The 25,933-nt window shown below is 34.9% G+C and overlaps 1 protein-coding gene across 1 annotated transcript in view; it reads left to right on the forward strand.

The window, feature by feature from the left end:
• LOC117785016 (diacylglycerol kinase 1) overlaps positions 1 to 22,983 on the forward strand; it is a 54,735-nt gene extending 31,752 nt beyond the window's left edge. The window contains exons 8-21 of the mRNA XM_034622888.1: positions 3,243 to 3,368; positions 3,481 to 3,605; positions 5,863 to 5,971; positions 7,147 to 7,278; positions 7,616 to 7,827; positions 10,404 to 10,535; positions 10,740 to 10,905; positions 11,061 to 11,147; positions 11,817 to 12,028; positions 13,045 to 14,163; positions 20,576 to 20,731; positions 20,791 to 21,019; positions 21,080 to 21,261; positions 22,632 to 22,983. Coding sequence (XP_034478779.1) covers positions 3,243 to 3,368; positions 3,481 to 3,605; positions 5,863 to 5,971; positions 7,147 to 7,278; positions 7,616 to 7,827; positions 10,404 to 10,535; positions 10,740 to 10,905; positions 11,061 to 11,147; positions 11,817 to 12,028; positions 13,045 to 14,163; positions 20,576 to 20,731; positions 20,791 to 21,019; positions 21,080 to 21,261; positions 22,632 to 22,721 — 3,077 coding nt within the window. The 3' untranslated portion in view covers positions 22,722 to 22,983. The remainder of the gene's footprint in view (positions 1 to 3,242; positions 3,369 to 3,480; positions 3,606 to 5,862; positions 5,972 to 7,146; positions 7,279 to 7,615; positions 7,828 to 10,403; positions 10,536 to 10,739; positions 10,906 to 11,060; positions 11,148 to 11,816; positions 12,029 to 13,044; positions 14,164 to 20,575; positions 20,732 to 20,790; positions 21,020 to 21,079; positions 21,262 to 22,631) is intronic.
• Positions 22,984 to 25,933: the final 2,950 nt, after the last annotated feature.

A 25,933-nucleotide genomic window follows, 5' to 3' on the forward strand; every position in this document is an offset into this window, starting at 1 on the left:
TTTGTCTGTCGTTTGATTCTTGTTTACTTCGAGCAGATCTTAAAAACTTTGCCGTACTTACTAATTAGTAGAAAGAGCTTAACTAGAGGTAAACACAAATCCACAGCGCTAATTCTTGAGTGCAAGAGTTCATAAATTATGCAAAACTGGCAAATGCCAAAGCTGAAAGCTGAAAAGTGAAAAGTGAAAAGGGCCAAAAACCGAAGACAAAAGTAACAACAAAGAAAAATGGCAAAACAGATGCGGAAGCGGAAGTGCCTGGCATAAGAAAAGCAAACTAAAACTTCAGTAGCTAGTAATTGGTTGCCGTACTTTGGGTTACCCTGTAGGGACATGATGAATTTCTAACAGTCTAACAGTTCTATCAGTTAGCTAACTGAAACCTTTATTAATTTATTTTAATCAGAAACAAAACCATTAAAAATATTTACTTTTCGAAACCGAACCTAAACCGAACCGCATACTAATATATAAGATTCGGTTCGAAAAAAAATTAATTATATAAATTTTATAATTTTCTCATATTACGCAATTATTTGAGACTTCTGTTTAAAATAAGTCATATTTAAATCTTCAAATAAATTTCAATTATCATCAAATGTGAATTCTTTATAAGAAAATTAATTAGGTCAAAATGTAGAGAAAAATGTACAACAATAAAAATATTTCTTGTATGAAACTGAACCTAGGTTCAAACCCATACTTATTCGCGAACTGAACCGATGTCTTGCTCTATGGTTCGAACCGTCGAACAGAACCTTTAACAACATTTTTGAGGTTTGCGGCATTGGAAACAATATTACAAAGCTCTTCTACAGGGTATTTAAGTACAGAATAGAATAGTAAATTATTTAAATATTACTCGAAAGACTTACAAGACAAATAATGCGCCTTATTGTAAGCAAAAGAAGCAAATTTCTTGTTATTAATGTGACTTCATAATTAAGACATTTTACAAATTTATATTAAAGTTTTTAATTTTTTTTTTTATGATTTCTACCCCTATTAAATACCTTTACAGGGTATACATTAAGGCAGGCGCCAATGTCTCAGATCGTGCCGTAAATCAACGCCCAATTAGAGCATTTTTGCATTTTCACAAAGTGCGCCGCGCCAATGCGTAAAATAAACATTCATTTCGACTCGCACACACACACACACACACCCATACATAGAGTAGAGCCTAAAAGTATGCTGCGAAAAGTTATTTGTCTGTCTTCGTTGCCTGTCTACTTCTCATTCCCATTCGCCATTTGGTTTCATTCATTTCGCTTCGTTTGAAATGTACACGAATGATTAATGAACGTAAATTTCATTTCATGTTTTTTTCCTTTCTTTCCTTTTTTTTTATTATTTTCTTTTGTTTCTTGTTGCTTTTTGTTCGGCCTGTCGTTTCACGCATTTTAGCAGCAATTGTTAGCCAGTTTTTCGCTCTCTCTTGCAACGTCCTTTGTCCTCATTTTGTGCTCGAACTGGAAAAAAAAACAGCAAAGAAGAACAACAAATAATATGAGCACAGTGCCTGGCTTTTTTGTCGGGCCATTGCTATTAGCATTATATATTAAGTAAGTAAAACATGGTATAGGCTTTGCTCTCCCCCCTCTCTCTCACTCTCTCTTTCTTTCTCTCTCACTCGGTGTGGGCGCTGTAAGCGCTAATTGGATTAGTTTTGCTTTGGTTTTTTTTGTATATCCATACATATATTTTTGTTACGCTGTGTGCTCAGCAAATTAAATTTATTGGCTGAAATGCGTTGACATTGATCGGCACACATATACCTAAACATACATATGTACTATATATATATATATGTGTATATGTATGTGTAATTGATGCATTCATCAAGCGTCCAATTGTTTGCCCTGGCCAAAGACAAAGACTGTCCAAGTCTCATTTAGTTATTAATATGAAATGTAAATATTAACCAATGTTTTGTCCGCACTCTACGCATATATTATAATTTATTGGCAAACTACTCCTAATGCCACTCATAGCAATGTAAACATAATTAGCTGAAATACCAAACACACACACACACATACAGGCACACTCTGGTCGAGTGGCCCTTCTTCATAAGTAATTTGTAAGCCAACACACAGGGCCAATTATTAAGGCTCAAATGTGTTTATATAACTTATGAGAATTTGCCTAACATCCTCATAAAAGTACTTGAATTACCGCTGAACATGAGAAGAAATCGGAGAAAGAAAAGAAGAGAAAATACGATATAAAAGAGAGAAGCCTAGAAATTTACTTTACCAATTTATACCCTTTAATCGCAGAGAACAAGGGTATGCTGTATTCGTTACAATGTTTGCAACATAAAGAAGAATATTGGGCAGATCTAATCTATATATATAATACTCTTTGTCCTGACTAACTCACTGACTGATCATTGCACAATCCAAACCATAAGAGCTAGGAGGCTGAATTTTTCACACAACGTAGCTGAGACAATTTGATTAACATCATTAGCTGATCACCTCGTGCACAGATTTCAATATCTCGTATGTAGTAAATATAATACTGTTGAAGATGAAAATGAATTTATTCATAACTAATTTGTGTGAAAATTGATAAAATTGTAGTTTGTAAAAATGTAAAACAACTAAAATTTAAAATAAAAAACAAATAAATTAATAAATAAACACAAAAGTAAGTTTTTGTATATACTATATGTATGCGTGTGTATACAAAAGTTGAAACTGATGACTAAAGTTTGGATCACAGGTTCATATTAATGAGACTTTGCTGGAAATTTTGATTGGGTTCGTTCTTTGCAAGCTGGCGTTAAATTGCAAAACATTTGCCTTTTATCCTCTATCTATCTCACTCTCTCACTTTCGCTCTCTCTCTCTCTTTCTCTTGCTGGAAAGTTTATTAGAAGCAAAAAGGCAAAGTTAAAAAAAAATACACTTGGGTTGTGGGTCAAATCGTGGCAATCAGCATTAAGCATTGAGCATTAATGAGTGTCGAAGTGAAAAACAAACGAGGGACAACTTTAAACTGGCGGCTGTCAATTGCAGCTGCAAAAGGAGTGAATACAAATATGTGAATAACATTGAGCCAGGCACTCAATCAATGACAACTACGAGTACACAATCTGCTGAAAAGCACATGAAAGCTGCGACTTTAGATTGATGGAAAGCTTAAATAACAGTTGCATTTGTTGTTGGAGTTCTTTGCTAATTGAAAGTTCTTTTTTAAATGTTGAAACTTTTCGCTTTTGCTTTCACTTGCAGCTGACATTAAGCTGCTGACACGTAAACTCTCACACTTTGATCCTTTGGCACTTAAGGTCCCGCTGAAGGATGTCGTTTGCTATTTATCACTGCTCGAGGCCGGACGGCCAGAAGATAAGCTCGAATGTAAGTGAAACACCTGGCAGCAACTGCACACTTGACCTTTGACCGAGCTCATTCATTAATTTATGCATTCATTCAGTCAGTGGTTTATTCATTTATTCATTTATTATTGCAGTCATGTTTCGTCTGTATGATACGGATAGTAATGGCGTACTGGATACGGCTGAAATGGATGCCATTGTTAACCAGATGATGGCCGTGGCCGAATATCTTGGCTGGGATGTCAGCGAATTGCGTCCGGTAAGTGTGGAGAGTGGCAACAGAAAGGGGAATTACATAGAGCTCACTTTAAGCGATTTACATTTAAAAACATATTATTGCAATCAATGCCAATCAATTGTATTTATATGCGTACACACTTAATGTTGGCCAAAACAATCAACCAATCATCAATCGCTCTGATTGCTTCTACGTATACAGAATGTTGGTCAATGTCCGCAGTCCGAGTAAAAGTTTTTCAATTACTTACGAGCATTTGGAAAAGCAATCGAAATTAATTTCATTTTATTGTTTCGAGCAGATTCAAGTTCCCAGTAGCTGGCATTCATTTCATTCTCAACCGCAAACCGAAGACCAACTGACAACTTCAGGGACTTAATAGTTTCGACAGCTCAGATGTTATTCGACTATAATATACTCGTCATACCCTAACCAAGCGTAGTTAAAGGACCTTATCTAGGATGGGGTATCGGAAAAAGTAACAAAAAATAAAATTATGGGACATAAATGGACGATTAAAGTAAATCTTTATATAAATTTAGATATAAAACTGAAAGCATAACAAAAATAATTTTTGTATTAAAAGGTTATAGTAAAAAGATCGTTATTAATCAGTTAACAGTACTTTTTCTAGGGAGAAGTATAGGGAAAAAAGGATCAAAAAATAAAATTAGGAAATATAAATGGACAATTAAAGTAAATATTTATATAAATTTAATATAAAACTAAAAGCATAACAAACATACATAAAATATTAAAAGGGTAAAGTAATAAGACTGATATTAATCAGTTAAACCTAAGAACACGTAAGGAACAACCTAACTTCCAAAAATAAAGGCAAGAGTTTAGCGAAAATAAAAAAAAAAAAACTATTTTAACAAAGAAACATAATATACAATTGTGTTCCATAAATCTCTAAGTTTTGGAAGAGAACATCTTTTGAAAACAAACGTTCGCAATGTCGTTGTTCCTTAAATGTCAGAGATTTAGTTTTTTCAAACATATTTTCGAAGTCAAACAAATAAACCCCTCCAGTTTTAACATCAAAATTTGTAGGCTTAGGAATATTTTATATAATCAACAAAATCATTAAAAATGTATTTTATGCATTATTATTTAATTGAAAATATAACTTAATTCAATTCGATGAATATTAGATTTTGTCAAACAATTTTTAAGAGATTTTTAGAGATTTGTAGAACAACTCTGATAGTTTTTAAATTAATTTTCGATACCCTTCCTTAAATCTGGCCTTGTCTAAGTAATGACTCAACTTGTTAGATAACTAAAAAATAATAATCACAACAAATGCTGGCAGCCACAAGAAGACCACAAATAAAGTCAAAGCGCCACAAAACTCAATTAACAAAATACCCTCGGGTAATGCCATAACGATGAGCAACTTGACGATGTGAAACTGACTTTAAGAAGGATGAGGCAGAGTTGCGGTTGTTGTTGGAATTACGATAACTGGATTGGGGTTTTCGGCTCACTGACATTTCCATTTCTATGATGGGTTTATGATGATGATGATGATGTTGGTGATGGTGATGATGGTGATGTTGGCGAGGGTGCCACATATTTTAAATTCAAAACAGATATAGAAAATATTTTAATCAAAATTCTTTTGCCTTTTGCTTAAAGGAGTTCGTGGCTTAGTTGAAACAGAAATAATAATCAAAACACTTAATGAATTGCATAATTTTGAAATTCATTTCCGGCTAAAAGCGTAGCACGAATCGCCTTTTAACCCAAAAGGATGCCGCATAAATTTCATGTCTTGAGCCCTTCGAGAAAAAGAACAGCATATTAAATTATTGAATATTTCTGAGATAGTTTAACAAAAAATGTACTTTGATAAGGAATTTGAGGTATTAAAAGGACGCTTATAAAATGTCTTTAGTTGAATTTGTGGTATATTACGTATACGCCAACTGTGCAGCTTTATTGGCTGAGAGTTGAGTACATTTCCACAGAACGAACAGCAACAGCAACTGATTAGATAAAAGCAGAATGTGCTGCAGAATCTGAAAAAATATCTTGAAATTACATTTTTGTGAAGGAGCAAAAGTATAATGGGTTTACCAAGGATAACACTCTCGATGCCAGTTGAAAGTCAAAGTTGTGGTACTTCTGGGTGAAATTACCTTTATTTTCTCCATTTCACATTGGCGGCCACAGAACGTCAATCAGGAACTCTTACAGACTTCCGTGCCACAGATGAAAGTCAGCCAGCGGCATTTTTCACACGGTCTGTGCAATTTTCTTTACTTTACAGATACTGCAAGAGATGATGGTTGAAATTGACTATGACGCCGATGGCACCGTGTCCTTGGACGAGTGGCAACGCGGCGGCATGACAACCATTCCCCTTCTCGTCCTGTTAGGTGAGTGAGTGTGAACTACACAAGTGCCAAGTGCCAAGTGGCAAGTGGCAAGTGGCAAGTGCCTGTGAAGCTTTGAATGCGTTAACTGCCTCACTGCCTCAATTTATACTTGTCCCCGACCTAAGTCTTCACTTCTGCATATCTCTGCCTGCATTGGCTGCCTCAATAATCAAGTCATTTGCAGAAGGCTCACAGTGAAATACAAGTTGAGCAAAAAAAACTAGTCGGAAACGCTATAGTTGAGATGCCGACTATAGAATACCCGTTACTTATGTAAATATATATAAGTACTCTAAAGAAATAACTGTCTAATAATAAAACAAACCCAATAGACCCCTGTACTTATTTTAAGAATGAAGTCTAACTATCTATCGAATAAAAGTAAAAAATGTTCGGTTTGTTGCATTTTTGTAAGGTGCAAAAATATAAAATCTTCTGCATACTTTCGGATCTATAAGAACTTTGGTTAGCTATTACAACTGTTCTACTTGTCCGATCTAATAAAAATAATATCTATCGAATAATAATAAAAAGTTCGGTTTGTTGCATTTTTGTAAGGCCAAAAATATAAAATCTTCTGCATACTTTCAGGAGCTTTAAGAACTTTGGTTAGCTATTTCAGCTGTTCTGCTTGTCCGATCTGATAATAATATTTTTCGAATAATTATAAAATGCTCGTCTTAATAAATTTTGTGTAGGATCCAAAAATATAAAATCTTCTGCATACTTTCAGGAGCTTTCAGAACTTTGGTTAGCTATTACTGCTTTTCTACTTGTCCGATCTAATAATAATAATATCTATCGAATAATAATAATAAGTTCAATTTGATGCATTTTTGTAAGTTCCAAAAATATAATATCTTCTGCATACTTTCAGGAGCCTGTAGAGCTTTAAGAACTTTGGTTAGCTATTACTGCTGTTCTACTTGTCCGATCTTGCTGTGATTTAATAGAATAATAGATAATAATAATATTTCCACAAACACAATATACCCTTTTACTAATTTATTTAGTAACGGGTATAAAAAGAGGCAAAATATATGTGTGGATTTTTACCATCTCAACGTATGCAAAAAAAAAATGGTTCTTCTCTGTTTTTTATGCAATACCCAATGATACGTACATCAAGTCTGTCTCTCTCTATATCTACCCATCTCTGTCACACGCAATTACAGGTGTCGACAGCACGACACTGAAGGAGGATGGCATTCACGTGTGGCGTCTGAAACACTTCAGCAAACCGGCATACTGCAATCTCTGCCTAAATATGTTGGTCGGCCTGGGCAAGAAGGGTCTCTGCTGTGTCCGTAAGTATCGAGAGTATATTTAAGTATATGCACCCTGTACGCCCATTCGTTTTTAGCTTCCGATAACCGTTTTGCAGAATGCAGACGGAAATTACATATTTTTAGCATTTAATATCAAAAGGAAAAGTGTGCAGGTCGCATATAAGTTGGTCTGTCTGTCTTTTTTAATCAAAAACATTTAATGTCGTTGTCACAAATTTAGATTGTCTTTTGCAAGCGTAAAAGTTAAAATCAATTTCAAAAAGTAACGGATCAAATTAACTTCCAATTGATTGCAACTGAAGTGAATCAAACTTTGAAAATTATTTAATAAATTTCTTTAAATATTATTAAATAGTTTGCAAGTACACGGTGCATGAAAGATGCGTGCAACATGCACCTGCCTCCTGCATTACCACCTACGTTAAATCGAAGAAGCCCAAATGCGGCGCGGATTTATTGCATCATTGGGTCGAAGGCAACTGTTATGGACGCTGCTCCAAGTGCCGCAAACGCATCAAGGCTTATCATGGCATCACTGGACTCACCTGTCGCTGGTGCCACATGATGGTAAGTTATATTACTTAGATACCCTTTATTTACTTTAAATAAAACGTTTATTAATTTTGAATGTCCTACAAAAAAAAGTTTGACAATTTATTTTAAAAAAAAACTTAATTCAAATGTTGGCATAATTAATATTGCGCAAATATTTAAAACTTCAAATAAAAAATCATATAATAATAAGACATCTTCAAAATAATAAAGATTTTCTATAAAGCTAGATTTTGTTAAATAAATAAAATCACGTCGTTTAAAATATCAAGAAAAGTTTTACACAAAAATTGATGTTGTAAGAAGTTAAACCAAGTTTCAAGCCTTGGGTCAGAGGGTATAAAACCGGTTCGGTAACCAAACCTAAGATTTGCTCTTTGACTCGAACCAAAATTTTGCTGATTTGCAGCCTTCATCCAAATGCATCACCCTGTATAAGCACCTACTTGCATTGTATCTTTGAGATACTTTGTAAGTATGCATGGGAATAACATATATAGATTTTCTATAAAGCTAGATTTTGTTTGATAAAGAAAATCACGTTGTTTAAAATGTCAAGAAAAGTTTTATACAAAAATTGTTGTTGTTGTAATAAATTAAACCAAGGTTCAAACCTTGGGTCAGAGGGTATAAAACCGGTTCGGTAAACAAACCTAAGTCTTGCTCTTTGACTCGAACCACTAAACCAAACCTTTACCAGAAATGTTGCTGATTTGCAGCCTTCATCCAAATGCATCACCCTGTATAAGTATTTACTTGCCATGTATCTATGAGATACTTTGTAAGTATGCGTGAGAATGACACGGTGATAAGGAATGTGAGCTGAAATTCCAAAAAGAAATTGTAGCGAGTCCAATCAAAGTTGCATTTCACATGCTGAATATATATATAAATATATATATTTATGCAAATCGAGGAAAGAACTTGTGTGTGAGTTCTTAGACATAGGAAGATGCCAATGTGCACAAGCTCGACAATTTTTCAATACAAAGAATTTCAATTATTTTGATCAACAGAGCAATCTGTGCGTGTCTATTCCCGTTCAGCTCTTTTCTTAGAAATCTTGTACTTTGTATGTTATCTGTTTCGTCCTTTGGCTAAAAACTTTGTTAAGCGCAACTGATTTTAACTGCAGCGCCAGCTTATGTGCACACACTGAGTACACACACACACTGATACTCACACACTCTCACACACACACACAGTAGCAAATGTAGATTCAAGTCGTTCGGTTTCGGTTTCGGCTTCGTTATGGCTGGCAAATTGTCACGTCTCAAAGAAATTATGCTGCTGCATGCCACACGGCCAGAGGCAATACCAGATTCCATCTCCATCTCCAAGTCCGTCTCCGTCTCCGTCTCCACTTCTATCCGCCGTAGTGACGCCAAGCAAGCACAACTTTCTCGAGCGACTTTGACAAGTGCAGCAGTCGAGATAATGCCGAATTCGTTATCTCAGCCACAGCAACAACAACAACAACAACAACAAGTAGCGATGAAGCAGAAGAAGCAGCTGAAGAAGGAGAGGGAGAAGGAGAAGAAGAAGAAGAAGCAACCGAAAGGGCGACTGACAACGACAAATGCAAGAAACTTCCTCCTTAGCTGTTGTAGCTGTAAACATTTCGTAAGCCAAACGTTGCCAGCAAATGCAGCAGTCAATATTGGTCTACTCATTGCGAGGGTAGACCGATAAGTATGCCAAAGCACTCTACTTAATTGTTTGTTATTGCCAGATCTATTGTTTAAATTCGCAAACAAACAAGTAATTTTGAGATTGTATGAAATTCACTTGCGAGGGTAGCTCGACAAGTATGTCTATTTACAATTACTTTAGCTTTAATTGTTCATTAAAATTATGAATACCCATAGCGAGGGTTGCATAAATTAATTGTTAACAATTTGGCATCAGTTGATCGTTAATTGTGAAGCCCAATTACGAGGGCTGCTTAGTAAGTTTACTTACAACATTTCAAAATTTTTTGTATGACTGCAGCAATTATAATATTATTTCAGATTAAAGTGCATACTTTTAAATAAAATTTTAAAACATATTAAACACCCCGCGCTTTGTAGTTGTACTTGCCATGTAGCTATTTGCATTTTATCAGCATTTAATTTGCAACGAGTGGCAGCAAAAACTTCACACGTGTCACAGCATTTTATATGCCAGCGATAAGCAACAATGAGATTTAAATGTAGCCACCAAAAAAAAAAAGAATAGAAATAAAAAGAAGCTGCCTTAAGAGTAGAAAAAATGAAAAAAATTGTAAATGAAGGAAGCGCGCTTAAATTCCATTTAAGCGAAAATTAACAATTTGGCGGAAGCGCTAACAAACTTTTAATCGGATTCATTAAGGCAAAATGAGCGCTTAAGTAAGCGTGCAGAGTGCTCATCAAATAAATACGTATACGCCTAGGCTACCCAAGGCGTAGAGACCCAGGCTCAGGCTCATAAGTGCCTCGACCAAGTCACGTCAAGTGTAAATTGAATTTAAGGCCCGCAGATTTTTATCCACCAGATTTTTGGCTTACTTTTTTTAATGATTTTTTTTTTGGGCTAATTTGATAAGAAATTCCATCTCTTCATTTTAGCTGCATAATCGCTGCGCCTCGTCCGTGAAGAAGGAGTGCACACTGGGCGAATTTGCCGAACTAATTGTGCCACCCACTGCAATATGTCCGGCTGTCTTGGATCGTCAGCGTTCGGTTAATCAGGCGCATAAAGTGAGTTAATCGTTGTTCAAATTACTCCTAATCCAATATGTTTAACCCACATTAAAAATTGGCAATTATACTAATACATTAACTCTCAATGCATACGCTTCCTGTACATATATATTTGCTATTGCTCACATTGTCCAAATTGTGTCATTCCACTTCATCATACAAATAAATGAGTAGAAATCACAAATGCATCATCATCACCAGGCGACGCATTTTCAAATAACGCCGCCGGATGAACTGAGCTGTCCATTGCTGGTGTTTGTCAATCCGAAGAGCGGCGGACGTCAGGGAGATCGGATCTTGCGCAAGTTTCAGTATATGCTGAATCCGCGGCAGGTGTACGATTTGTCCAAAGGCGGACCCAAGGAAGGTGCGTACTGAGGCCACACGGCGTATGCGTGATGAACAAATAAATACACACGCACACACACATTTACAATTTAAATGCAAATTGCGTGGCAAGTTACTTAAATTCTGATTTCTCGGTTACGTATCCGTTTGGCACGTGCTCTCGACACTCGACAGGACTCACGCTCTTTAAGGACTTGCCCAATTTCAAAGTAATCTGCTGCGGCGGCGACGGCACAGTCGGCTGGGTGCTCGAGGCTATGGGTAAGCAAATACTACTTCCATGGCATTAAATTGTAATAGCTATATATATATGCACTGAAAAAAAAGAGAACAGCTTCTAAAATCAAGAAATTTAAATATTATTATATTATATTATTATTATTATTATATTATATTTTAAATATTTTGTTCTTAAAATAAGACCTTTTTAAGACCACATTACTTATACTAAAAACATTAATTTAAAAAATTCGAGATTCTTAGTACAAGAATAAAGTTCTTAAATCGTTAGGAAAGCATAAATATGTCAAATTTTAGTTGAAGACAATAGTAGACCCGTGGTGCTCGGTTAGAGACGCCGCTTCAGTTGTGTAAGTAAGCACGGGCTCGAGACCCACTGCTTACAATTAAAAACACACATCAAATTAACATTTTTCAAAATTACTAAGCCAAAAAAGTATATATATCAAATTAAGACAATAAAAAAATTTTAAATTTTAAAAATTGCTTATATTTTTATTTTATTCATTTTAATCGTAATGTTAAATGTTAAACATGTAAATTTAATTTGAAATGTTCTTAAAACCAAGATGTGTTGGAATTTTATGTTTTCAACCCACTTTTTAGACCAAAAATCTTAGTATTGCCACCATAATCTTGATGTAAGAACATTTTTTTTATTAGTGTATGTATATGTCTCTTTATGCACAGACTCCATTGAGCTGGTCAGCCAGCCTGCCATTGGGGTGATACCACTGGGAACTGGCAACGATTTGGCACGTTGCCTGCGCTGGGGCGGCGGCTATGAAGGAGAAAATATACCCAAATTAATGGAGAAGATAAAGCGGGCATCCACCGTTATGCTGGATCGATGGAGCATCGAGGTAACCAACAATCCGCCAATTGAAGAGCTGCGACCAAAGGTGAGTCATACTCGTATCTGTTAATTTGTCCGATAGGAAATGACAACAGTTGTTAACCAAACGTAGAACACTTTGAAAACAAGTCAATCAGCCTCTGAGTACTCGGTCTGATTCAAGTTATACCAAAAAAAAAAAAAAAAAAAAACAAAAGCTTGTTTTCGGGGCCAGTGTTGCCAGACTTTTGAAAGCATGCAAAATCTAGCTTGATCAAAAAAATTTTTAATAAAAAGCTAAAAATTATCAAAGATGCTAAAAAAAATGTATATATAATTTTTTAATTGCAAAAGCTTCTATATTTAATGAAATGTTTTTGGCTGAAAATCTGAATATTACAAACATTTTTTGACAATTTGTCAAGATTGCCAAATAAATAGAAAAGTCTTAAGAAAATCAATATTTTCTCTGTCGAAAATTTAGCGAACACAGCTTAATTGAGACGTAATAAAATTTAGATGGCGAATTAGTTATTAAAATTCAATATACTTTCTTTTATATTATCCTATTTAAAGCGCCAATTTTGAAATCTCTTTAAATTATTATTTTCATAATTTAAAGAGATTCGACAAAATGTTTCCTTTATTTCCTAAGCTTGTCTGCTTTAAAATAAAACTGCGATTTTCTCATTTATTAGTATTATATGATTTTTCCTTGTCGAATATACATATTGATTTATTTTATGGTCCGGTTTTTCAACGTCTCCTTAAATTTTATTAAATAGATAAATACAAATTTGACATTGATTTCTATACATTTACTTCAAAAAATCTGTGATATAGCCACTTTCATTAGATATTCAAAAACCGGCCCTATGTATTTTGCTGTTAATTAATAATCTGGAAAAGTTGTCAAATAATTTTAAAAAATATGTAGATTTGTAGTTATGGTATTGTAGCTATTGTAACTTCAAAACAGCTTAGTCTAACTATAAAATAGCTAAAATGGCAACACTGTTTTGCTGCCTAGATTGCAACATCTAACTAACTGTGCCTATGTATGTGTGTGTGCAACATTTCCAGGTAACTTTGCACTCGAACATGCAAAAAGTGATTGAGTTGTCACAAAGTGTTGTGGTCGACAAATCGGTGATTGAACGGTTCGAGGAAATCCAGCGGCAAAACTTCATGAGCAGTGTTACAGCCGACAATATGGCAACAGCAACAACACCAACAGCAACAGCACCAACAACACCAACAACAGCAACAGCTGCAACTGCAACTGCAACTGCCACATCGATTATGATGGCAAGTTCAACGGAATACACGCAGGATATGACAAGGACAGTTGGCCAGGATGTTGGCCATGTGGTGGTGGGAGGTGAGGAGTTGGTGACAGTTGACTCTGCCACACGCACCACAACCACCAAGAGCATTTCAATGTCCACATTTGAAACGAGACGCATGCAGAAAACGTTGACAGCAACGCTCAGCAGCAGCAGCAGCAACAGCAACAACAGCAACACGGCAAGCAGCTCAAGTGGCAGTGCCACAGGCAGCATCAACACCAACCTGCCGCAACAATGCCAACAGCAGCAGCAACAGCAACAACAATTGCTAGAGGGATTACCCGCAAAAGCTGTGTTATTTCCACTTACAAGAACAGATGTAACTGAAAAGCAATCACTCGAAACGCTGCTCGTGCAACACAAGCAACAACAACAGCAGCAACAGAAGTTGGCAGCGGAAGCGGAAGCAGCAGTTGCTGCTACAACAAAGGAGGTGGCAGCAACTGAGAATAATCAAAGCGATAATAATAGTCAGTGCAATAAGCCGTACAACATCGTTAAACAGCAAATTATATTGTCTTTGGATTTGTCCAACAAGTGCGAAACTTATAGCAACAGCAACAACAGCAACAACAACAATAACAACGAGCAACTGCAACAGAATAGACAACGTCAAGTTGCCAGCAACCCACAAACACCCATCACACCCCTAACACCGCCAACACCCACAGCTGCCGCAGCAGCAACAACACCCACAACACCAACAGCAACACCAGCAGCAACGGCAATGCCAACAACACCCACAACAGCAACCAGCAGCAGCAACATTCCACAGAAGCCCATCAAAGTGCAATCGGACAAGGACTGCACCGTACCCTATAACATTATCAACAATTATTTCTCCGTTGGCGTGGTGAGTACAATTTCCTATTGCTTTTTATACCCGTTACTTAAAAAACAAGTAAAAGGGTATATTGTGTTCGTTGAAATGCATGTAACAGGGAGAAGGAGGCTATTTCAACTCTATAAAGCATAAGTATTCTTGATCAGCATCAACAGCCGAGTCGATATAGTCATGTCCGTCCGTCCGTCTGTCCGTCCCTCCGTGTGAGCGCCTAGATCTCAGAGACTATAAGAGCTAGAGCAACCAAATTTAGCACACAGACTCCAAGTGCGTTGCAGCAGGTCAAGTTTGTTTCAAATTTCCTTTCCGCCCCCGCAAATCGCGATAAACCACCACACCCACAGTTTTCAAGATAATACGTTTTTTATGGCAATTGACGTTATCTATTAATATTAACTATTATCTCATTAAATCGCAGCAAGATCGGACAAGTAGAACGGCAGTAATAGCTAACCAAAGCTATTAATAATTAAGGCAGCACAAGCACCCAAAAGTATGCAGTAGTTTTTATTTGCTAGTGATTTCTACAAAGTACTCTAATATATAATGAAATAAGTAACGGGTATCATATAGTCGAGATCTCGTCTAAAGTCTTTCCGACTAGTTCTTCTTCCTTTTGTGTTGTGTGTTTTGTTTTGTGTGTAAATCAGTGAATGCATTTAGGCTTCGACAACAACAACAACAGCAACAGCAATAGATATTCTTCTTAATGATGCAACTAGAGTTCATATTTCCTGCTTTGATTATCTGGCCAAGGGATATCGTTATCAAGGATATCTCTACTGGCCAACAGTATTATTATCCCGTATTCAACCGCAAATGAGAAACAATTGTAGCAAATCAAAATTATATTTTCTACAATTCTCTTTAATAATCCTTTCAACATTCATATCCCAATCAAACTTTGTCTCAATTATGCAAAAACAGTTACCATAATATGCACTAAAATCGCATAAGAATTAAAGATTATTGATAAATGGATTCCTCAGCAGTAATAGCTTCAATAATATTAAGAGCACTTACTTTTGAGTATATTTCTCTCTGTCTCTTCTTGGTTTACTCAAGTTGAGTCAACACATGATTCTCGTTTCAATTATTCATATAAATGTACATTTACTCAATAATTTATTCAGCATGTTGCCGCATGCAAAGTTCAGAAAATTTAAGAGCTTCAATCAAATAAAACGCTGGAAAAGTGAAGCCTGCAAAACGTAAGCGAAAATAAACGCAAACATCGAATATTTCAAAACTATGAAGTGCCCTTTGAGCAGTTTGATGCAATCAATCAGTTAATATGCATATACCCCTTTTAGCTGTCTTAATAGAGGATATTAAAAGCCATAAAATGCAATCGCGCAACGCTACACAAATTTGCATATTCGCTCTTCTCTCCCTCACATTCTCCCTCTCTCTCTCTCTCCCTCTCTCTCTCTCTCTCCCTCTCTCTCTTTCTCTCTCTCTCTCTCTCGGACTAGAGTTTAGAACTGTTGCAAAATGTGTGGCAAAAACACACATACAACGTGGCCAATTGAGAATGTGGCCAAAATCGAATGCCACACACAATGGCGGTCTGTTTGTCCGGCTGTCTGTTTGTCCGGCTGTCTGTTTGTCCGGCTGTCTGTTTGTCTGTTGGTCCGTTTGTCTGGTTGTCCGCCTCATTCGTCACGCCCCCTCACAAAGAGCTGTGTTGAGTCATCAGAGGCTCATTTGAATTATTGATGCATCGCTGCATTTTGAGCCAACACAGCAATCAACAACAACGGAAGGACTCGCAGCATTCACTGGACTCACAGGACTCGGTCCTGTGTCTGGCAACAATTAGCAATTTTCGACATTTGCCTGCGTGTTGTTGCGGCTTTTGAGGTGCAAATGAAATGTTTTAGCTTCCACTGTTGAAAACTAGTGTTGTAAAACTTCACAATTCCACTGTAGGTTGCAGGAACCGTGACTGTCATAAGTTCTAAAATGAAAATTGCAATCTTACGATTATTTGCAAATATTTTTTTTTATATTTCGAAATAACGCTTATTTATAAAATAATAATAATTACATTTCAATTTTTTTTTTTTTATGTAACATATTTTTTCATTCACAACTTAAATTTTGCGGTTCTCAGGTTTAGTTTTGTTCGAAAACTGTTTTGGAATTAAGGGATCACAGTATATGCCTCTTTGTTTAAATCTATGTCTTAATATAAGAGCATTATCCTAATTCAATTTGGATAAAACTGCAAACATAGCACATTTAAATTAATGTGGCACTAGCGAGGAGCTGTCAAGAAGTTGGAGTTGGGGACAGCTTGTCTAATTACAATTTGGGGCAAGTGTGGAATTGGTAAGTGCCCACAAAAAAAAAAAGAAAACACACAGCGAAAGAAAACAAAACACATTGCGCCCGAGGGACAATTTGACAAAGTATGCCCCAAAACACAACCACACAAACACACACACCAACACACACACAAACACACACACCAACACACACACAAACATAGTCGTAAATAGATGCAGGCAAAGCAATAAATTGAAATGAGAAAAGAGTGGGAAAATGTGAAAATGAGAGAGGGTGGAAAGAGCAGAAGATTGGGTATCAGTTGGATGTAAAACTGAAATCTTACAAAGTTTTATCACAGCCTTTTGAATAATTTAACACGAAACGAAGCCGAAGATGAAGCCAAAAAGATATGAAAAGCTCGAGCTCAAAGTGAAAATCAAAGATACTTTCTTTTTTTTTTTTGGCTACGTGCGACTAAGTTGCTGGCCAAAAAGATTTAATGCGGTCATAAACAAAGGTTAAGTGAGAAATTTACTGGCCAAGGCCAGCCGCAAGAAAAACCACAAAAAAAGAAAAAAAAAGGAAAAGAAAACGTAATAAAACTAAAAAAAAAAAGAAATGGCAACTACTAAAACGGATATGTTGGACAAATCAGAAAGGCGCTACTTGAGTTCTGTGTCCTGTGCCTTGTGTCTAATCAAAATGGAAACACGCCTTCGCATTGAAATGCTCCTAGACAGATCCCACTGATAGTAAGGTCCTTAGTGTTTTCTGATTTTATTTGCGCGTTCTTTTTGCTTGTGCTTGTGGGTTTCTCTATGTATTTTGTAATGTTGCACCATTTGTCAAGTGCGGCTAAAGCTGAAATCCTTTTTGTGCAAACATTTTGCACTCTTACTTAACACCCTCCCCCCTCCCTCTTAAACCACCCCCTGTCGCTGCTGCTACCCTGGAAACGTAACTGAATATCAGCCTAATACGCAATGAGCCCACACAATTGCAAGCCTTGTGACTAAGTTCCACAAAATCCTTGCCAAAATAAAAATATACACACAACAAAATGCCATCAAATGCGTCTGTTCATTGGAATGTATTAGTGTGTGTGTGTGTGAGAGTGTCTATATGTGTATGGGTGTGGGTGTGGGTGTCTCAGAGTGAGGATGTTAGTTTATTTATGACCTGATGTGCGTCTGTTTAAACTGTAGGCGTCTACAGCAAACTGTCGACGATGTTGTTGTTACACTTGTATACCCTAGAAAAGCAGTCAGTCAATGGGGTATGCCAAATAGCAGTCCGCAATGAAATTATAGCCAGAGAATGTTATCATTGTGAGCTATATTATAAGAAATTGAATAATAATGATTTTATGTTGATTTTTAAGAATTTTTATCAATGATAATGTTTAATTTTGAGCAATTTTTAAAAATCTGCTGTATTAATTAAAATCACACTCAATGATAATTTTGTGTTTTTCATGTTGTTATTTTCCCAATATTATTTCTTGACCTTCTAACAGGAACCCAATGCAAAGAAACCATTAAAAATTTTTCATTATCTTTGACTTATATTTCTTTGTTCATCGAGATTTGGATAAAGGAGATTCTTTAACAATTATTTCACTCCATTTTTGTTGACTTGGAGTTCTCTTAAGTTTCTTTAATAAGGAATTGCAACAATAAAATAAAAGTAATTTTTGTTTTATCAAAATAAAATAAAAATCATAAATAATTATTGCATGCTATTTTTTTTTTTTGTTTAAATATAATGATTATAGTCAGATTTTTATAAAATTGCTTAAAATTGATCATTATTATTAATGAAAGAAAATCCACAATAAATTAATTAAAATTCATTTATTTAAAAATTGTAAATCATGGCGAAAATGCAACTATTTCTTTGAAAGGATCATTATGGTGTTCTTTTTACTTGTCATTGATTTTTTGACTTAAAATAAAAATTGTCACCTTTTTTTAGTATTGGCATATTTGAATATAACAGTCAATTTAGTCATACGGTTAATTGTTGTTCAACTGCAGGGTATGCTTTAGTCGTTCACAACATTGGGCTGGCATCAATGTTATTGTTGTGCGTATTGTTGCTGCTGGGATTTCACTTGTCGGCTTCATTTCACACAGCCTCCAAGCTGTCCCCAGCACGAAATCCATTTAGCACTCATGTACATCATGTGAATGTCTTCAGAAGAGTCCCGATTGTAGCACAAGCAACTTGTCATATTATGTGCATGTGTGAGTAGACACGCATGTGTGTGCTTGTGTGTGTGTGCGTGTGTGTGTGTGTGTGTGTGTGTGTCTGATATGGTAGCTCAAGGGCTGCGACAGCGCTCAGTTCGGCTGTGGGAGGTTGGGTAATATGGCATGAAAAGTATTTCACGCTGACGCTTTGGTTTAACGTCAATTGTTGACGTTAAGCGCGAACTTGTGCGTTGTTGATGACACTGCCAGGGCAACGTCATAAAGGGAGGGCGTGAGCGGGGCGGGGCGGGGCGGGTCAAAGGGTGGCAACATGTGTAATTGTGTGCCTTGCGCTTTTGCCTTTGAGTCAATATCGAAATGTCACTGACAAAGACAGAATCGAGAGTCTTATGTATTGTTAAAATATCATATATATATTTTTATGGCCACTTTCGTTCTTTATGACTTTAAGGCACTGCTCTTTGACCATTTACACAAGCACTTTAAGCCCGTCACATGCTATAGTAAGCCACTCTCATCAAGTTAGTTTCGACCAGATTGCATCAACATCAACATCAACTTTATGCGAATGACACTTTGAAACGTCGGGCTAATTAAAAACTTTTGTCAACCTTTCGCCTCAATTCCGCCTGCCTCACTTGACAATTCAATTTGCGCTCGGGCTGTAATTAATCTTATTTATGATGTAAAAGCGTCCAACCACAAGTTCTACCCCCACACACACACACACACACTCTCCCTCCCCTTGCCACCTTGCCTTTTTGGTGTGCTGACATGCATATTAAATGCGCCTACAAATGTGCAACGTGTCGTATGCGTAACGTGAACCGGAAACTGGGAACCCAGACAACCTTAACCAAATTCTAGCAGACAATCTCAGGTATTCAGGCGCGAGTCGAATATGCAAATATATAGTAATATGCTGCCTCATGCATGGCCCAAATAAAAGCCCAGGGATGGATATTTACTTGTGATGCAATGCATTCCCAAACCTTCGTATACAATCTGAATTCAGTTTCTCTTCAATTCATCTTTGCTACAATTTAATTTGTGGCAAATTTAACATTTAATTGCTTTATCCTATAGCGAAAAATCAGTTTATTAAACATTTTTATAAGCTCAAATTCAAGTTATATTGGATAACAAATGAGAAAATAATTTAATTTGCTGGTATAAAATTTAAACAACTAATTTTAATTTTTAATATTGAAAATAAAATTTAAAAAGTATAATTATTTTTATTTTTTAAATAAATCAACTCAAAGAAAACTCTCTTATTTTTTTTTAATCTAAGTCAAGTGCCATTTCTTAGCCTTTACATAAAAATTTAAGTTGAATTATATATAATATATATTTTTTTAATTTAAAAGTAAGTGTTATTTTGTAACTTTTAAAAAAAAAATTTAAAAAAAAATTTTTTTTTTTACTTATTACAGTTACGGATCTGTTTATAAGTTTTATAATAAAAATTACAACATAATCAATATTTTTGATTTTCATTATTTTTCTTAAGATTTTTTTTAAGCTCAAAAATATTTAAATTTGAAGTTCATGATGAAATTAAAGAAAATTTTAAAATGTTTTACGCTTTGTAAAGTTACTAAAAGTGACTGATTTTTTCAACTGAAAAAAAAAACATAATTATATAATGATAATCCGATAATCCGCCCTTGATAATAAGTAAAAGTCTTAGGAAAATGTGTTGCTCATTAAATTAAAATAAATTGTAAAGAAAACAAACTTTAATTAACTACAGTTTGATGTTGAAGCCTAATCTAGATTCTAGAAGGACAACTACAAGTTGTACTCTTTTCAATTGAAACTTGCAGCAGCTGCAACTGCTGCAACGTGACCAAGCATAATGTACAACTACTTAAACTTTAACAACGACTGATTGATTATTATTATTATTATTGCTTATTTTACTACCGTAGGATGCTGCAATTTGTGTCAAGTTTCATTTGGAACGCGAGAAGAATCCGCATAAATTCAACAGCCGCATGAAGAATAAGTTATGGTACTTTGAATATGCAACATCCGAGACATTTGCCGCATCCTGTAAGAATCTGCACGAAAATATTGAGATTGTGGTAAGTGTCCCATCGAGTGTCCAATCAGGTAAATAAAGTATTCATAAATTACATTTCAGTGCGATGGTGTTGCCTTGGACTTGGCGAATGGACCGCACTTACAGGGTGTGGCATTGCTTAATATACCCTATACGCATGGTGGATCCAATCTGTGGGGCGAACACTTGTCCCAGAAGCGTATACGCAAAAGTGCCGGACCATTTGGCAAGACCAAGAAGCTCAAGTCCAGCGACAAGGAGTTCTCAGCTACCAGCTTCAATTCTGTGGATCTGTCAGTGGCCATACAGGGTAAACTAGGCTCATAAGGGATTAACTTAGAGATTAGTTTGATAAATGTTCGCTTTACAGATTTTGGCGATCGTTTGATTGAGGTGATTGGTCTGGAGAATTGCCTGCACATGGGACAAGTGCGCACTGGACTCCGTGCATCCGGACGACGTTTGGCCCAATGCAGCGAGGTGATCATTAAAACCAAGAAGACATTTCCCATGCAGATCGATGGCGAACCCTGGATGCAAATGCCCTGCACAGTGAGTCCAATGACTTATCCAATCAAGGAATAACACCGGAACCGTTAACCGAAATTAACCGTTTCATTACCGAAGCGTTTGTACCGGTTCGGTTGTGGTAAAGTTGCTAGCTCAAGGAGTTGACCAACTTCACACAGTCATAACTTGTTCAAAACATAACCGATTTTCAAGCGGAATATTATTTTGATCATGATTTGGCCTCTAAATTGATTCTGCACTTAAATTTTTATCATCTAGAAAATTTGATATTTTTTCGACACTAAGCCATTTATTATCCAATTTTCCATACTTACCCCTTAACATTTTTTCAAAAACTTTGATCTCTCATAACTTTGCCAAAATTAAACCGATTTTTAAGCGGAATATCATTTTGATCATGATTTGGCCTCTAAATTGATTATGCATTTAAATTTTTATCATCTAGAAAATTTGATATTTTTTCGATACTAAGCCATCTATCATCCAATTTTCCATACTTACCCCTTGACATTTTTTCAAAAACTTTGATCTCTCATAACTTTGCCAAAATTTAACCGATTTTCAAGCGGAATGCCATTTTGATCATGTTTTGGCCACTAAATTGAATCTGCATTTAAATTTTTATCATCTAGAAAATTTGATATTTTTCGATACTAAGCCATCTATCATCCAATTTTCCATACTTACCCATTTTTTCAAAAACTTTGATCTCTCATAACTTTGCTAAAACTTAACCGATTTTCAAGCGGAATTTCATTTTGATCATGATTTGGCCTCTAAATTGATTCTGCATTTAAATTTTTATCATCTAGAAAATTTGATATTTTTTCGATACTAATCCATCTATCATTCAATTTTCCATACTTACCCCTTGACATTTTTTCAAAAACTTTGATCTCTCATAACTTTGCCAAAACTTAACCGATTTTTAAGCGGAATATCATTTTGATCATGATTTGGCCTCTAAATTGATTCTGCATTTAAATTTTTATCATCTAGAAAATTTGATATTTTTTCGATACTAAGCCATCTATCATCCAATTTTCCATACTTACCCCTTGACATTTTTTCAAAAACTTTGATCTCTCATAACTTTGCCAAAATTTAACCGATTTTTAAGCGGAATATCATTTTGATCATGATTTGGCCTCTAAATTGATTCTGCATTTAAATTTTTATCATCTAGATAATTTGATATTTTTTCGATTCTAAGCCATATATCATCCAATTTTCCATACTAACCGGTTTTCAAGCGGAATGTCATTTTGGTCTTGATTTGGCCTCTAAATTTGGGATGTACCAAAACCGAAACGGTACCCTTTGTTTGTTTCTGTTTGATTCCCTGATTATCATTCAAGTAAAGTCTGACATTATCCAACTTTCATTCACAGATAAAGGTAACGCACAAGAATCAAGTTCCTATGCTGATGGCGCCGCGCTCCGAAAAAGGACGCGGCTTTTTCAACATGCTCTGCAGCTGATTCCGGCGCAGCGCATCGACCGACTTCATCGGCCGGAGACAGGCCGCTGAGTCCGCCGATGAGCTGGAAGATGAATTTCGTATTGTAACCAGAAGCACCACCGTCCATAATTTACCTTAGCAAGCCTAAGTACCAGTAAACATAGCTTTAATCGATTTAATGTTTCAAACAGTTTGGCATCCGGATCGCTTAGTTAAAAAAAAACCCTGTTTTTACAAAATATATGCGTTTGTGACATGCAGAGCTTTACGGCTAAGTTGAATGCTTTAAATGTGTCCAATTATGGTGCGATTATGAGTAATTTGAGTAGAACTTAAACGTATGCTTTAAGTACGGCGAATAGAGTTATAAAAATTACAATTGGAATGATTTCGAGCAGTAATTCTGGACTTTAACGAATACACCAACGAGTACTTCAGGTATTACTATTAGGAATATAAAGAGTATTCAAGTATGAGTTGAGTATGACTTTAAGAAGTACTTCTGATACGAGTAGGTATTTATTAAGTATACTGCAAGTATTTCGAGAAGAATTCTAACGTGTACTTCAAATAAGACGCTAACGACTATAACGAGTAGTTATTTGGATATAACGTATATGACTTCAACGAATACTTTAGATATGACGAGTAGGACTACAACGAGTACCTCGAGTTCTGATACGAGTAGAACTTCAAGTTCTGCAAGTACGGCTAGTAGGACTACACTGACTACACTGTAAGTCATCAAAAGTACAATTAGTATCCTAAATATTGTACGTTGAGTTCCACTCAAGTCTCATGCATTCCAGACATTTTCTTAAGCTGTAAATATGCCCAGCAGCTTTGTATATACCCATGGATATGGCCAATAGAATAAGTTAATATATATAAAACATATATGAATTGAAAATCTCAGAGTTATATGCGCATCAGTGTTAACCATATGAAAGCTTTAGATGTACTGCAGAGAGTGGAGTACACATGTATTTGTTAATTGTATATTAGATACCGTAAGACCACAAACACACTGAGACACACACACACACACATTTAACCAAAACTTGTCCAATAATGCAACTAAAATGAGACCAAACATTGTAGTGCGATTTTTCAAAATAGTGCACAATTTGTACACACAAATAATAAAATATACAACTATATACTAATATACATACATATATATAAAAAAAAAAAAAACATACATACATATTTACAATTAAATCCGTCGTAATTAGTGCGTGCTGAGTGCCAAGTGCTGTGTAGTATCAGAAAAAGCATTTATTTTTCTTTAGATTTCTTCTTTTTTTTAATACTGAAAATTTAATTAAATTTGTTAAAGTTCCTATTTGATAAAACATATCATCGGCTTCAGTTAATTTCAGCTTCAATTGGAACGAGAATAACAACAGAAATTAATTTTAAAAAATATTAAAAAAAAACGACTTGAGTCATAAATTTCTTTTAAAAACACAGCACAGCGCCATATTATTATATGAGAGATATACATATATATTGAACGTATATACTGCAATTTATTTATTACATGTATATTGTATATAGAACAATGTAACTTGATATACACAATATCAATGAAATGGTGCAGCTTTAAATAACATTTTGATATAAAAATACATATAATGAGATACAAAAAGAGCGGAATACGAGTATATAAAATAAGCCGAGACATGTATATTTGATATAGTCATATATGTATATGTATTATATGTATGTACTTGCCACAACAAATACTCTAAATTTTAAAAAATGATGTTATTAAACTAGCCTAACAAATAACAGAAGCCAAAAGTACATACAACTTACGATTATAATCGAATCAAGTTCTGAAACGGTTTTTAGAAGTAGATTGTACGTGTATATACCCTGTTAATTAAGGAATATTATTAAATAAATTTATAATAGGTGCATTGTTTTTAGATCTATAACCTTATAACTGATACTTAGTTTAGAGTAGATTTACATTAATTGATATTATCGACGCATTCCTTGCATAAATACATAAATACAGAATCCTCTACTTAGAAATATCTATATAAATTATATGCATATAAATATTTATCCACATTAAAGCAAGATTAATCGATTTTGAAAATACTCAATTTTGCATTATCACTGTATGCTTTTTAATTTGTATTTCAAAGATATAAAGAGATATATAATGCATTAGAACCTTCTTTTTAAAATATGTAAAGTTCATTAACTTTTCTAGAGCTTTCTCATTCAAATACAATAAATGTTTATATGTATTCAACAATAAATGTCTGTAAATGTGTATTACATATATATACATATTTAGTTCAATTACAAAACAAATCAAATATGTACACAATAAATATACATAAATTAATTTAATTTATGCAAAGAACATTTTTCGATGCGATTCCTCACGCCCACAAAATGGAAATCCTTTCCAAGCGGAATGGATATCCTTATTGTGTCTTGGCGTCAGGATGCAATTGCCACACAGTAGCCAGTTAACATTAATTATAAATGAAGAACTTAACTCTTAGGAATAAATTTAAAAGCCATAAATCAAGCAAAACCAATTAAAAGTAATTAAGAACTAAATGCAAACTCTACAAAACGTAGTACGTATTGTAATTAGTTGCTACTAAGCTATTAAAACTACAGACTAAAGTGTATTTATTTACAAAGATAGAAAAATACAAAAGCAGGCTAAAGCTTACAGCTACAATTTAGTGAGTAGTAACTAAATAAATAGAACAAATTAGTAAAATATTTATTAGAAATAGCCTCAAAGTAATAAATGATAAACTCATAAACTAATGCTACGCATTAAGAGTGAATGCTACGTTTTAGTGTACATATATATAAATAAATAGTAATATTTAGTTATTTTTAAATACTAAGTGCTTATATATACTTACTGAAAGTATCTTTGTTATATTGCTATATACTTAGTTTTATTAAAGGAAGTTCATGTATGTGCCATTAAATGTAGCTTCAAGTGCGAAATATTTATAAATATATACTTAAGTATTCCTGTTCAGTTAAAAACTTGCCTCCGCTTATCAAAACTGTTAAATATTACGCATACGACGCATAATACTACATATTATAATCAAAGGTCAACTGAGTTTTCAATTGTGCCAAGATCAAGGACACTCACTGGCAAATGTAGTAAAGCAAATGCATATATATGTATGTGTTAAGGTAGAGCCACATTATATAGACAATTAAGAATCATAACCA

Source organism: Drosophila innubila (genome assembly GCF_004354385.1).
Source record: "Drosophila innubila isolate TH190305 chromosome 2R unlocalized genomic scaffold, UK_Dinn_1.0 1_C_2R, whole genome shotgun sequence".
NCBI lineage: Eukaryota > Metazoa > Arthropoda > Insecta > Diptera > Drosophilidae > Drosophila > Drosophila innubila.